The sequence below is a fragment of the Paramisgurnus dabryanus genome, chromosome 6, assembly GCF_030506205.2.
Source record: "Paramisgurnus dabryanus chromosome 6, PD_genome_1.1, whole genome shotgun sequence".
NCBI lineage: Eukaryota > Metazoa > Chordata > Actinopteri > Cypriniformes > Cobitidae > Paramisgurnus > Paramisgurnus dabryanus.
This window is the reverse complement of record NC_133342.1, coordinates 25,299,234-25,314,160: the sequence shown is the minus strand read 5'-3', so window position 1 is coordinate 25,314,160 and position 14,927 is coordinate 25,299,234. Positions and strand designations below refer to the sequence as shown.

Here is a 14,927-nt window from a genome sequence, read left to right as displayed (position 1 = left end):
ACAGCACACCAAGCTAATCTGCTACAATCCTGTAACTATAACAGCTGTTAACTTAGTCCCATGAACATAAACAGAGATTTATAGCTACATTTCATCATTAGATGACACGCGCGCGCTGTACTGTAAGTGCTAGTATTTGCACGGATTGTCAAATTTTGTGACTGAGAGAAAATAATTGCTCAGGATTCACAGATACAGATGTTTGATTAAATTAAGTGTTGATTTTACTGTGATTAACTGTTTATTAAAGTAAATATACATTTTAAAATTTATAGCATAAATAATATTTATTACTAAACATGATTTTCTCTTAAGGCAGGTGCACATATTGTGGCCTCAACATGACTTGCAGTATAAACTAAGACAATAAAAGCATTAAAACATAGCTAAAAAAATCAAGCTATGTTTTCCAGTTGGGTTATTTTTGTAACAAATATACATATTTCTAGTTGTGCCTAGTTGTGAGTGGGATAGACCTTCAAATGTTGTTGTGGGAAACTGGGTGCCTTTAAGGAGATAGTTCACCCAAATATGAAAATTGTGTCATCGTTTATTTACTCTCATGTTGTTACAAACTTGTATAAATTTCTTTGTTCTGATGAACGCAAAGGAAGATATTTTGAGGAATGTTTGAATGTTTGTTCGATCACGAGCCCCACTGACTTCCATAGTCGGAAAAATAGAATACTATGGAAGTGAATGGTGCTCATGATTGGATCGGATTCACCAGTTTAAAGGGGAACTTATCATGAAAATCTGACTTTTGTCCAAGAAAAATTTTCAGCCCAATGACAACTTAAAGCGTAACTAAACCCCTGGTCAGAGCCTTACTCCACCCACTGGCAATATTTGAAAAATGCAAGAAAAGTGGGCAGATCCCAACGGAGATAGAGGGGACGAACTAAAGTGTGTAGTGAGATCGTAACAAGGGCGTGGTGAGCTTGAATCTGCTTACGTCACGAGTTACTTTTTGGACCCAACATCCAATAGGAAAATTCAACTGCAGTGGCCACCGTTCAACCTGAAGAGGGCAGCACTCAGACGTTTTTACACCATATATTGTAGTATTGAAACACTTTATATACAAATGTCAAAAAACTTACTAAAATGAATGAACAGGGCTAATAAAGCATCATTCTTACAGATCTTTAACTAAAAAAAGTTTGTTTAGGGTTTAGTTACTCTTTAAAACCTGCCCAAAAGGAATGAAAACTAGCCAAATTTTTACATTTTTTCCAATCACAGTTGAAAACTGCGGGATAACAACAAAAAGCTGTAAAATAAACTCTTACTATTGCTTTTAATGTACTTTCCAGATTAAAATTATTTTTAATGCACTTAAAGTGCTCTATTTTCACACACTACTGTTCTAAATATACAAAAAATCTACTTTTTTACTTCTTAAGATTATCTTAAGAACATCTAAGTGTACCATGCCATTTTGAGACAGTATATGGATTCTGCTCTTTTAACATACTATCTCTGTATTTACATCTTTTTATTTAACTTGAAAAGATCATACAAATGAGTTCACATGGTCTGTAAATATACTCTCAGTATTGACGTAACTTCTTACATAAGGTAATTTCTTGTTTCTGGTGTGATATTAAGAGCAAAACGCGCCCCTCCACTACCTTTTCCACTGACTTCCTGACGCTGCAGTGGTCCTTGGGTTGACAGGTATTGCTTATGGAATTAATGCACATTAGGAAAATAAAAAATGTAAAAATAAAACAACCCAGTAACTTAGTTTTGGTAAACCATTCTTTGCAAGCATGTGAAAAAATAGATAATTGAAATTTGGCTTCCCTTGTGATGTCAGAAGGGGATAAAATCGCCCCTTAATCTGCACTATCCAACCACGGCACTGCTATTTAGTGCAGAGATCAGCTCATTTGCATTTTAAAGGACACACCCAAAGATGGCACATTTTTGCTCACACCTACTAAGTGTCAATTTTAACATGTTATAATAAATTATCTGTTGGGTATTTTGAGCGAAAACTTCACATATGTACTCTGGGTACACAAAATTTATTTGACATTTTAAAAAAGTCTTGTGAAATGTCCCCTTTAAAGGAGTTTGTCCAGAAACTAATTTGTCTTTCTGAAATTGTTATCATGCAGTTCATCCATTCATTCACTAAAACTCACAATACTACTTATAATATCACAAAATTTCACAGTTAAACCCACTCTATTGAATCCTTATCCACCTAGACTGATTATAGACTGTAGGCATCTCCTGTGGTTTGGACAGGTACTAGGCTAGTTAGATATAACAGCACTGACCACATCCACAACAACTGAAACTCCTGCGCATCTAAAACTTAACCGTTGCTTTAGGACAGTGATCCTACATAATGTGACCTTTTAAAATGACTCTAACATAACAATATAACGTTTAATGTATTCAGTAATGCTAAAGAAAAACATTTTTTGAGTTGTTAAGTTTGAGTTGTTGTGTTTTATTTAATTTTGCAAGTTTGCAAAAGTATGTATCCAAGAATATCAGTAGACATCAAAGGACAAATTTAGACGGATCATTAAGCTGCAAAAATAGAAATGGCCACTCAAATATTCGGACAATTTTAGGTCCATTGCATGTCTGTGACGCATTGAATCATTCTGTGGTTTACTGAAAATATTTTGTTTTCACATCTTAAAATCAAAGTAGAACAGCTGAATAAACTCACTGCCCCTTGTCCTACATTTCACACTGCTGGCAAAGGCAGGCAAGTCACACAGTGTAAATGTGTCTACTGCCACCAGCAGGACCATAAAACACAGGGCAGGCACAGGGGATATCATTTTTCTGTTTGTTGTCTGATCATACAGTATCTATTGGTTTTTAGTTGTTTAATGAGGCTTTGGTTATTTCAATGTGTATTGTGTGATACTTTTCTTTTTTTTTTTACAAAGGAAATGCTTATAATATGGTTTTGCTAAGTTGTGAATATTGACTTAAAGGGATAATTCACCCAAAAATGAAAATTCTGTAATCATGTACTCACCCTAATGTTGTACTAAACCTGTATGAGTTTTTATTCTATTGAACACATAAGAAGATATTTTGATAAATGATGGTGAGCACACAGTTGACAATATTCTATATTATTTCTTTTTCCTACTATGGTAGTCAGTGGGGTCCATCCACTGTGTGGTTACCATAATTTTTCAAAATATCTTCATATTTGTGCTCATCTAGGAAACTCATACTGGTTAAGGGAAGTAAATGATGACATCATTTTTATTTTTGGGTGAACTATTTCTTTAAGCAATGTTATGACATCAAAGCCTTCATCAGGTCTTAAAAACATTGAAGTAAATTAAGTAAATGAATCAGTGTGCAGAGCAGATGTGCACTATTTTTTAAGTCCCTGACAGGCATAAACATGTCACATGACTTTTTAGAGGTTTATGATTACAGAAAGGCATCCTGACCCTCTATGCGTTTTAAAGTAGATACATAAACATGTACAAGAGAATCCTGTGATTTTCCCGAAAAGTTTTCCACACTGTAGCTGACACTGGGTAAAATCCAACTGGATCATGAAACGTAAAGCTTTTGCTGTTTTTACGTCTGGCTGATTTTTTTGTTCTGAAACATTCTTGTCAACAGCTAGCATGTGTTTTTACTCAGCTTTTACACCAGGGTAACACCATCTTCTCATGGCTGCCAAAGAGGTGGATGGAAAGTAAAGATAATCCAGACACAGACAAATATCCATGCGTCTGACTGTTTTAATCAGATAATGTGTTTCCCATTGCAGTTTGTCATTAACAGGAAGTGCAAAATGAAAATATTTTTATATAGACACCTGGGATCAGCATTTTGCAGATGGGACGTAAACCGAGGACATTCTTTAGTAGAGAATCTTCCGTAGAGACCAAACCAGTGGAAAAATGAATTGCACACAGTGAAAAACAGAGGCTGGCCTGGATTTGTTGGAGTTCACTTAATGCCTTGAGTTCCTGCCCAGAATCCAGAAATCATTCCGAAGTGCTTCATATTTTCTTTAAGACTTCACAGCATCAGATTATAGGAATGTGCCAGAGGCCCTATGTTCAGTAAGACACATTAGATATACATCACTCTTCTTTATGCCCTCGTAAAGAGTGATCATTTTACTTTTATTGTCAAACATTGTTTGAGGGGAAAAAATTCATGTAGAATGGAAATTTGTTCTGATTTCACAATTTCCACTTCAAAAGGTGCGATGTCTTAAAGCAAGGAATGAGTTCTGCAGATCCATATCAATGTCTTGATCTCTGTGGTTGTGAAGCGGGTAAAGTTAAGAAAAACTAGGCTACACTAAACGCCTCAAGATTTTACATGTTTACTTTTGGCAGAGTCTTTTCGCAGAACCTTTAATAGTTATTATCAGTTTGTGTGTTAGCATGGCAATCGAACATTCAGTATGTGAACACCATGTTCAAATTGCAACAATTTTTATAGACTAACGAATGCAGTAAGAGAGTGAGAATTAACACGCTGGTGATAATGGCTGTGCTGTGTGGGGTTAATGTAGTACCACTCATAATGTGTGCTTTCATGGTCATCATAAAAAGATGGACATGAAACAATGCTCAGGTAGGCGGTGGCATTTAAACAATGCCCAATTGGCACTAAGGGGCTTAAAGTGTGCCAAGAAAACATCCCCCACACCATTACACCACCACCAGCCTGCACAGTGGTAACAAGGCATGATGGATCCATGTTCTCATTCTGTTTACGCCAAATTTTGACTCTACCATCGGAATGGTAATGGAGATGTGTGGTACCCGGTGGGGTCTTCTGCCGTTGTAGCCCATCTGCCTCAACGTTGTGCGTGTTGTGGCTTCACAAATGCTTTGCTGCATACCTCGGTTGTAACAAGTAGTTATTTCAGTCAAAGTTGCAGCTTGAATCAGTCGGTCCATTCTCCTCTAGCCTCTAGCATCAACAAGGCATTTTCAACCACAGGACTGCCGCTTACTGGATGTTTTTCCCTTTTCACACCATTCTTTGTAAACCCTAGAAATGGTTGTGCGTGAAAATCACAATAACTGAGCAGATTGTGAAATACTCAGACCCAACAACCATGCCACGCTCAAAATTTCTTAAATCACCTTTCTTTCCCATTCTGACATTCAGTTTGGAGTTCAGGAGATTGTCTTGACCAGGACCACGCGCCTAAATGATTTTATGCAACTGTCATGTGATTGGTTGATTAGATAATTGCATAAATGAGAAATTGAACAGGTGTTTCTAATAATCCTTTAGGTGAGTGTTACATAACTATATTATCAGTGGTATATAAAGACATTATAAAATAAACTGTATTGTTTTTATTACCTTAAAATGAGCCGTTTTTACGTTCATACACCTCGGGTCCCCTTACATCAAACATGCAGCCATGTTTCTACAGTAGCCCTAAACGTACAAACTGCTTAACAAATTGTGTTTTGTCACTACGTTGACTCAAACGATGACGTGTTTGTTCTTTGCCGGCTAAAGGTACATTCACATTATAAGTGACTTTGTTGCTGTGTGTTGCTTGTCTCTTTTAAAAGAGGCATTTCTATATCTAGTTGTAATAAACAAATGAGTAACATCCGCTCCAGTAACTGACGAGAGACAGATGACATGACTCCACTGCTTCGTTTTCATTGGTAGTCGCTCCCGAAAGTCGCTTATAATTTGCATAAAGTAAAAAAATTCTCAACTTTGGACACACAGTCACTGTCACTCGTTTCGCCGGAAGTTGCCAAGCTTCCATTGAAATCAATGAGATTACGTAGCTCTGCTACTGCTAGTCGCTGCTAGTCTGAATGCAGCTTAACGTAGCTTTTCAAAAGAGCGTCTCCCTTCCGTGCTTCCTCACGCCAATAAGCCCTCAAACCCCACCCCCAAATCCTTCTTGTCGTTTATTGGCTGGAACCCGTTTGTTATGTTTCATGGTTATATGCTGCGCCACTTTGTTTTTGTTGCAGTTTGTGGAGCCTGGGCTGTCTACAGAGACCACTTTTTACAGTATGTTCAGGGGACAGGCAGCTAGCAAATAGTGAGGAGATGTTTGCTGTATGTAACAAAAAAATGATGGCCTATAATGCGTGAATTCGCTTAGAGCACCTTTAATATTAAGATATCTGGGTTAAAAAAACACAACCTTTAGTTACCATAGATTGATAATGTGGATGTAAAAATTGGATCACCAGAATTTAAGTCTACATAAGCCCTCATGCTGCAGGATACAAAAGCTTCATTGTCACAAAGATGCAGTCCAAACACAGCCCAAAAATTAAAATAAGGCAAAATTGGTACTGAAAATTGATAAGACATCTTACTATAGCCCAAAAATGAATAAAATTAAGTTTATTTTGTCTAGAAGTGTGCTACTCATAGTCGGATTATATTGGGTCTGTAGTTAAGCTAGACAGTGAAATGAAGGTTATTGCTTGCACGTTAGAATGCCAGTCCAGGTAGGAGCAAAGATCTTGATGCCCCAAGTGATGTATCCAGGCCTGTTGATGCCAGCAGAAAATAAGTATTCCAGAAACCATACTATCAACACCAGGTCTACTCCGACAGAAAAGATGTTGTTCACCATTACAGTCAGATTTGCTTTAAATCGAGGGATCAAGACGGCCCACCCTCGGCAGAATTACACTTTATATAGATTGAGCCAACGGTGCTTTGATAAACGCTTATAAATGGGAAGATTTTCTTCATGGTCATTGGTTACGATTTATTGATGCTGTATGTGACTGATGCATGAACTGTCATCATTCTTTATCAGTTAGAAATTACAGACTTTAAACACTGCATGAATTAACATTTTTATTTATTTTAATAATTTCCAAAAAAAAAAAAAAAAAAATCATGCGAACACAAGAGCAACTCATCAGAGCACTTGAGAGATCATTCAACTTCTGCGACAGAAGTACTCCTGAAATCTCTCCTGTCACTGTCTGCAAAGCAAGACATATCAGATAGAAAAAAAACACATGGAAAGATATGAAACTCAAAAAAGTAATAGAATTAAAGAAAAGTTGCACACTAACAACTTTTGTTGTTGTTTACAGCTTCTGTAGCTGCCAATAGCTGTCCAGAAGATTTGCATAGCGCTCAATGTGCTAGTGATAAAAATGATAAACCAGAATTTAAGCATTAGTCAAGTTTAGATTCATGTTTGCGTGTGTTTTTTTTAGTTAACGTCTAATAGTCCTGATAAAAACTTAACACACTACAGCAGTCGTATTGCTCAGTTTTCTAAGAAGTGCTACTTACGTGTCCTTATCGCAGAAATGCATCCAGTTGATTGTCACTGATCAATGAATTCATACTGAATTCCTTCATAAAGCCCCTGCCCACTCAGCTTAATGCACATTATATAACACTGGCAGTTCGAGATATATAATAATTTAAACTTCCCCTACCACTCAGTGGCAGACGGGAAAATAAAATACAAAGACATTTACAGTGGCTATAGAAAATAAATGTCCTAGGTCAAAAAAGCTAGACTAGAGTACAAGATAAACTACTGGTAAACCATACAAATGGCTGGCCAAACAAAACAAACCACTTCACATATATAAATATATTACACTAATTACATTAACCAAAGAGTGTTACAGAATAAAGGGAGGTTTGGCCATAAAGCACACACACATATATATATATATATATATATATATAGAAAGAGAGCTTTTTAAAACACTGATCTGGCTGTCCACAGTTGGCTTTGATTCATTTGTTAGGTTGTGCATGTTTAAATAAACTTTCTCCTATATCATAATAATGTATAGAAAATAATAAGTAAGCCATTTGTAGATTAATCTCCCTGAAAAGTGTAAACACTGGGACTCTATGGTTTGATTGGCATCAAACTAAAAATCTGTTCGATAACAGTCATGGTTGGAGTTCCTGCAGAAGGATGTATGGACTGAATTTACTGTACATACTACATTGAAATGACTTAATCAATGACCACCATGACCCGTGACATGACATTTCAAACACAGGTGATTATACAATCTGATCGGATTCTGTATAATCTTGCTCATACTGTAGAGTTAACAATGCCCACACCCAATAAATAGTGCTTTATAGCTCTCTTTACACGTGAATACAGGTGCATTTAAATCATTTCAATACATACAAAACGCTATAGGACACACGTCTCTGTACACCTCATTTTGAGGATGAAAAGATGATAAATTTATATATATATATATATATATATATATATATATATATATATATATATATATATATATATATATATATCCATGTTTACATTTCTTTAAAAAGATTTGACAGTTTGAACCCCTCCAAAAACAAAGCATTTCTTGAGTATATGTCTGTGAAAGAAAATTTCCAAAAAGCATTTTCAAGTCTAAGATTGTCCTGGTCAGTTCATTTGGAAAAATATAATGGAGGTTTGATGTCTGTAGTTAAGTTTAAATACCTAAAAAAAAAAAAAAATCTCTCAACTTTCTGTCTTTTCCATTAAGCAACAACATGCAATACCATCAGTGACCACTAGGGGCAACAGAGCCAATGTAATAGTTGAACACCAATACAATGTCTCTTAAACATAATGTGCAACACAGCTTAGCAGCACAGGATATATGCTGTTCTAATGACTTCCATTTGAGTTTCCCTAAGTTACGTGCCTCACAAAAGGATATTGTGAGCAACTCTATTGTGAGCTCTTTCTTTCAATCTTTCTTTAAAATGGCAGCATTTAATTTCACTCACATTAAAACACATTCTAAAGTAACTAAAAAGTCACATCAAAGTCTTTATGAAGGGTGGATGGAACCAGCCGGCAGTATAGTTTGAGGGAGTGGATGTTCCTGTCAGTAAGAGAGTTGAAAAACGATGCGTTTACATTTACATGTTAAGACATATTGCACATAAAGCCTTTTTGTGGGTGTATGAAAGCCGTTTGGTTTTTAGAATTAGTTCTATTGCACACATGCACACACAAACGAATGTCCTTAACAAAACGTAGAAAAAGTTTTCCCTCGGCGACAATAAGGGAGACGTGGGGTGGAGATGATCGACTATAAACGCCAAGGTGTGTAGATGACAGCGGAGGCTTATGCCGTTAAATCAGATATGACCAGCTTATCCATTTTATTTCCGATGTCTGAGGAGACCATGAGATCATCGGACTCATAATCGTCATCGAAAGATCTGGAAAAAAAAAACAATAATACGATGTCACTCTATGGCTTCGACCACAAACAGATTGATTCTTATGTCTATGTGGCATCATTCATTACAGACTGTAGCGGCTCACCCCTCTCGCAGCTGTTCATTGGCTGTCTCTTCTGCCACAAGAATCTCATACTCTTCAGAGGCATATTTATCCCAATCTGAGGGCTCTGGACCATCACTGTCCAAATCCTGGTGATCCAGATAGATAGATATGGAATTACCTTCAAAAACATCCAGAAATCAACACTATAAAAGAAAATAGCTTACCTTTTGCACGGCGAAGGGATCTCTTTGCTCATGGTCCAGGTACTTCTCCAGATTAAAAAATGTGTCATAGAATATATGTGCCATCCTGCAGCGCTTCAGATCTCGAAGAGTAATTTTACCTTCCAAGAACCACAACAAAGTCGATTGTTTACATTCGCTCATTTAGAAGATGCTTTTAAACAAAATAAACATTACAGGGCATTTGAGGAAAACAGTGAGTGCGTGTTCCCTGGTTCTCCGGCCTGCATACCTGGGCATTCTGGTTTGACTAAGTCCAGCATCTGGCAGAGTAGATCCTGGAAGGGCAGTGGTTCTATGCCCATCCCCTCCATCCGCTCACACTGCTCCTCATAGAAAAACTCCAGTTCATACATTGAAAGAACACCATCTCCATCCATATCCATACAGCGGAACCAGTACTCTATACTGAAGAGAGAGAGAGAGAGGGAGAGTAAAGATATCTGAAGCAATGATAGCAGGGATACCAACATTTTTTAATTCACAACCCACTAGACAAGTACTCTAAAGCAATGTTTATACTCGCCGCGTCTGCACAAGCGCGTTGGTGCACACGGCAAAAATGACGCCAACGCAGAGTCTGCAGTCATGTGCGGTGGGTGCGCAAGACCCCATTTCGCGTGGAGTTGTGCACGGCATTTTTTGTAACTGTGCGCGCGGCTCCGCATCCGAAAATGACCGAACTTGAGGCGATTCTGTCAGAGCAGGCAAGCCTGTGACAGTGTGACGTATCTCTTTGATCAATCCAAGCAAAACTATGTATATATTTATCTGACACTCTGGAAGTAAAGTATGGAAACTTTGCAGTTTAAAACACAAATTATTTTACATGATTCAGAATGTTTGGCTTATATTTGTATTGAATTAACAGCTGGACGAGGAATAAAATACAAACCTTAAGATGTCTGTACTTTTTGTTTAGTAAATACGTTAATGAAATGATAATGTTTAATAAAGACATATTTAAGAGATTGTTGTTTTATTCATGTTCTCATATTTATATATCAAGCTCTGATGTTACAAGCACCATGGTTGTTCCAGCGGATAACGACTTCTATTCTCTTCTTTGTGTTTGTTTTTGACTTGATTGCTCGCGTCGCCCCCTGGCAGTAAAAAAAATAGTGAAACAGCAGAGGATTGCATTGCGGATCAAAGCGCGAATATAAACAAAGTTTAAGACCAAAATACTTTTAAATGGAAATATGGAGGGAAAGTACAATATTTTTTTTTGTTTAGAAGTGAATTTTTATTTTTCTTAAATGATATACAATTTTAATTCCAACACCAACGTTCCTAACAGTAAGATAACCGTTGTCACTGCTAGTCAACTGGACTAAACTGTTGTGACAGCCATGTGACTTTGCGCAACCCACCCAACCCAAGTTTGAAAACCCCTGAGATAAAGTACAGTGGCCCCATGAAACACTGGACCCCTGGTTTTACAGACAAGGCTTAGCTAAAGCCAGGACTAGGCCTTGGTTAAATTAAGATGTTTCAGCATCTTTTATATGCATGCCTTTGGAAAGGACGTAACTGGTGTGCTTCTTGAGACAAATCAATGGCAATGGCATATTTTAGGATCTGTCAGAGCAAGCTATTTTCAGTTGAGACAGCTCAAACATGTGTCCTTCGCCCTGTCCCAAATGGCACACTCCGGACTTGTGGTCCTCCTCAGAGTCCACACTTTGATGACATCACGTAGTCCAGACTTTAGGGACCCTTGATGCGAGTCCACGTGGGTGCACCGGAGTCGTATTTTGGGACAGACTCGAGCATCATACCGGAAATAGGTAGAGAAGTTGCCCGTCAGTGTGAACTCCTCCCTTCCATCGTCTGATTGGTCTGATTGCCCTTTCGCAAGGACTTTTGGGTTGGCAAAGTGCGCGAAGCCTGCTGCAGTGCGGGCTTCGTTGAAGACCGCATCAAAGGGGCAAAGGAGGCGCTGATGAGCACACTTCAAAGCGTAAAAATTACAGATGGGACACCCTACGGACTCGTAGACAAAGCGAGAACGCGCAATTTAAGGCCACGAGACCGAAAGTCCACATGAAGTGCGCCATTTGGGACAGGGCCTTAGTCTATGACTAGCCTGATCTCCGGGTCTGGCGGTACCACTTTTAGCATAGCTTAGGACAATCAATTGAATCTGATTAGACCATTAGCATCACGCAAAAAGCTAACCACAGAGTTTAGATATTTTTCCTTTTTAAAACTTGACTCTTCTGTAGTTAGTGTACAAAGACTGACAGAAAATTAAAAGTTGCGATTTTCTAGGCCGATATAGCTAAGAACTATCGTAACATGGCTGCAGGAGGCTCAATGATATTACGCATTGCCCGAAAATAGTCCCCTGCCATTAAAAGTTACTAAGGGGACTATTTTCAGTTGCTGCATAATATCATTGTTCTACAGCAGCCATGTTATGACAGTCCTTGATTATTAAATCAGAATGAGAGTTTAGTTCCTAGCCATATCTGCCTAGAAAATCGCAACTTTTAATTTTCTGTCAGTCTTAGTACACGATGTAACTACAGAAGAGTTTGGAACTGGAAAATGAGATTATTTCAAAAAAAGTGGAGTGTCCCTTTATGCCGTCTGTGAAACTGGGGGTTAGTGGCATTTGCTAAAAAACATGAAATTACTTTTAACCGACTGAGGTTTTACAATAAGTGTGGATTAAGCGTCCAAGTACCTTTTAGGATTTCCTTTAAAAAAACGACATGTTTTTGACCAAACAGGTCATTAAAGATGAAATCACAACAGGATCCTGTAGATCCACTGTTCATTGTAAAATACTGCTTGTTGCACTTAAACATTTAAGTTTAATCAATTAATTGAATTTACAATTTTTAGTAAAAAATTAAGTTGAATTAGTTTAAGTTATTTTAACTTTATTTTTATACTTTCTAGCTAAAAAAGTCACTAGTCAATAAAGTTGAAATGAAACAATTGTAATTTTAAGTTGATTAAACATTGAACTTGAACTTAAACATTTAAGTGCAAAAAACAGTGTACGTTGTAAAATTAGGCAGTATGGCAAAATCTTTGTTTCATGTGTGTTGCATAATAAAAAATAAAAAAATCAGCAAGAAGGAAAAGATGTGCAAATCTTTCTGTCCTTATTTGGAAAATATTGTAATTTTTATGGATCTATGATATTCGTTATTGTAGTGCGCAGTGATTTCACCTTTATGGACTTAATAATGTTCTTAAAAATGATCTAGATCCTGTGCATATTATCAGCTGCCATGTTTCCACTGTATAACTGTGCATTCAGACCGCCACCGGCGAGAGTGTTAAAGTGGCCGGAAGTCATTAATTTTCAATGAGAGCCGGCGGCGAGCTCCGGCAAGCAGCGGCGCGTCATGTACAGCGTGAGCGTCGAGGAGAGTTGAAATCAGCTCAACTTTATGGTAATGAGATATGACGCGGTTCGGCGGCAACCAATCGGAAGGCGGAAATGTTCGGTGGCAACCAATCGGAAGGCGGAAACCTCCGCCTGAGAGGAGTTCTGAGAATGCTTTCGAGCGTCAGAGCGTCCACTACACCTTTTCTTTAGCAGGGCAGCCAGAGCTTTTATTGACACTCTCGCCGGTGGCGGTGTGAATGCACAGTAACATTTGGTTGACCTGTGTGAATACCTTGTAGGGTTCTTTTTGTCCTCCTCTGAGATGAGGAACCAAACAAACTCAGCATAGCTCATTCTCCCTTCTCTCTGCACCGAGTTTCCCCTGGAGTAGAAAACAATGATCAATCAAGAACAACATGGAAACTAACCAAAAGCTTAGTTATTGGCTTATTTCTCTTCGACAGGTCCTACCTTGTGACGGCTCCTGAGAACAGCCTCTCAATGATTCTGCTTGATGAAGCTTCGCCATAAAAAGAAAAAATGGCAGAGATCCATCAAAAACTTTCCTATACCTGAACTGAAGCTGTATAAGATCTCCTGCTTTAAATAGCAACAGGTTCCTTCTTTACTTACCATGGTCATTGTATCTGCCCAAGTCTTTGGGGTCGATGAAGAGGTCATGGTCAGTGTCCAGCTCCCAGAATTTACAGTAAATGACGTAGAAGTGCTCGTAAGAGAAATAATCTGTGATTTGATTGATGTCGTCCTCTTCTTCAAGCAGGGCGAGAGTCTAAAGTGAGAGAGTTGGGTTAGCAAAACATTTCTTATGTTGAGGTCCTGAAGCGATGGTGGCACTTAATATCACGTACCTGGAGGAAGTTGCTTCTCCTGAGCTCAGTTATGTTGATCTTGCCTGTCCAAGAGCGATTAACTGTGTAAAATATTCTCTGAATCACCTGGATAGGAAAGAGAGGACATCATGAAGTTATAGAGTATAATGCATGAGACTGTAAGTGTTGTTTTGTTAACTTCAATCAATTATCAAAAAGCCAATTTAGGATTTGGAACCACTATTACACAAAACAATGATACCAGGGTGTGTCACCCAGACAACTAGGGCACAAAAAGTGTCTAAATATGGGTTTGTGCAAGACCAGAGTCAGTGGCCCGTTGGTGGCATCAGTCTTTCCGTGATGTCAGGCCATTATGACGCCATTGCCCTTCTCTTTGCTCCCTCCCTGTACAGCACGTGTTGCAGCTGTCGCTACAGACAGACAGACCGACAGACCGACAGACAGACAGACGCACTGGGCTCCATGTCTCACTGCTCTGACGCTCCACCAGCTCGGCTAAAATAGCTATATCTGATTAACCGCAAACACCTCAGCGAGCTAATAAGACTTTTAAACTTAGGACTGAAACATTGAAGCAACACTAAAAATAAAAATTCCAGGTGCCAGACCGATGATTAATCGAGACAAAGAAAAGTAACGGTACTGCTAAATGAAACTGATGCTTAAATAATAATGAAGCAATTGAAGAAAATACAAGATTACATCAAAGAATTTAATAGTGTGTTCAAGTGACAGCAAGACTTTCATTCCTGTAACCCAATCACTATGAAATATCTCCTGTTGGGAGTCATGGAGGTCTTAATGATGTTACTTACTGTTGTGATGTAGCGGGAATGAAATTCAGGAGCGTCTTTTAAAAACGTCAGTCCTGGATGAGTGTCCACTATGTCCTAATCAACAAAAAAACAAAAGTGAAATGAGCATCTCCATCTATAATTGGTTAAGTCTACAAAGTCTATCCAATAGCCCATAACCTCTAGGGTTGCAATTCAAAACACACAATACCATATCATTAAAGCTATCAAAATTAAACCTAAGACTGAAGATCTTAGTGCCATGAATATAATTTACAATTACTTATAATACATTTAGTTTTATTGCAGTAAGTTATAACACTAAAACTTCTGGTTTTGATGTGATTTCACTTTTTGGAAGCAACATAAATCTATAGATAATAATGCTTTGACTATTCATAATATTAAATGTTAAGCCATTAGTTGAATAATAGC

General features: G+C 37.9%; 1 protein-coding gene across 3 annotated transcripts in view; it reads right to left on the bottom strand.

Moving 5' to 3' along the window:
- Positions 1 to 6,808: 6,808 nt before the first annotated feature.
- The window catches only part of ppp2r3a (protein phosphatase 2, regulatory subunit B'', alpha), a 160,665-nt gene continuing 152,546 nt past the window's right edge, over positions 6,809 to 14,927 (bottom strand). For all 3 annotated transcript variants that reach the window (XM_065276331.2, XM_065276332.2, XM_065276333.2), the window contains 9 exons: positions 14,514 to 14,588; positions 13,714 to 13,800; positions 13,478 to 13,634; positions 13,316 to 13,364; positions 13,137 to 13,226; positions 9,728 to 9,903; positions 9,478 to 9,596; positions 9,293 to 9,399; positions 6,809 to 9,186 (listed from right to left, as the gene is read on the bottom strand). In XM_065276331.2, coding sequence (XP_065132403.1) covers positions 9,090 to 9,186; positions 9,293 to 9,399; positions 9,478 to 9,596; positions 9,728 to 9,903; positions 13,137 to 13,226; positions 13,316 to 13,364; positions 13,478 to 13,634; positions 13,714 to 13,800; positions 14,514 to 14,588 — 957 coding nt within the window. In that variant the 3' untranslated portion in view covers positions 6,809 to 9,089. The remainder of the gene's footprint in view (positions 9,187 to 9,292; positions 9,400 to 9,477; positions 9,597 to 9,727; positions 9,904 to 13,136; positions 13,227 to 13,315; positions 13,365 to 13,477; positions 13,635 to 13,713; positions 13,801 to 14,513; positions 14,589 to 14,927) is intronic.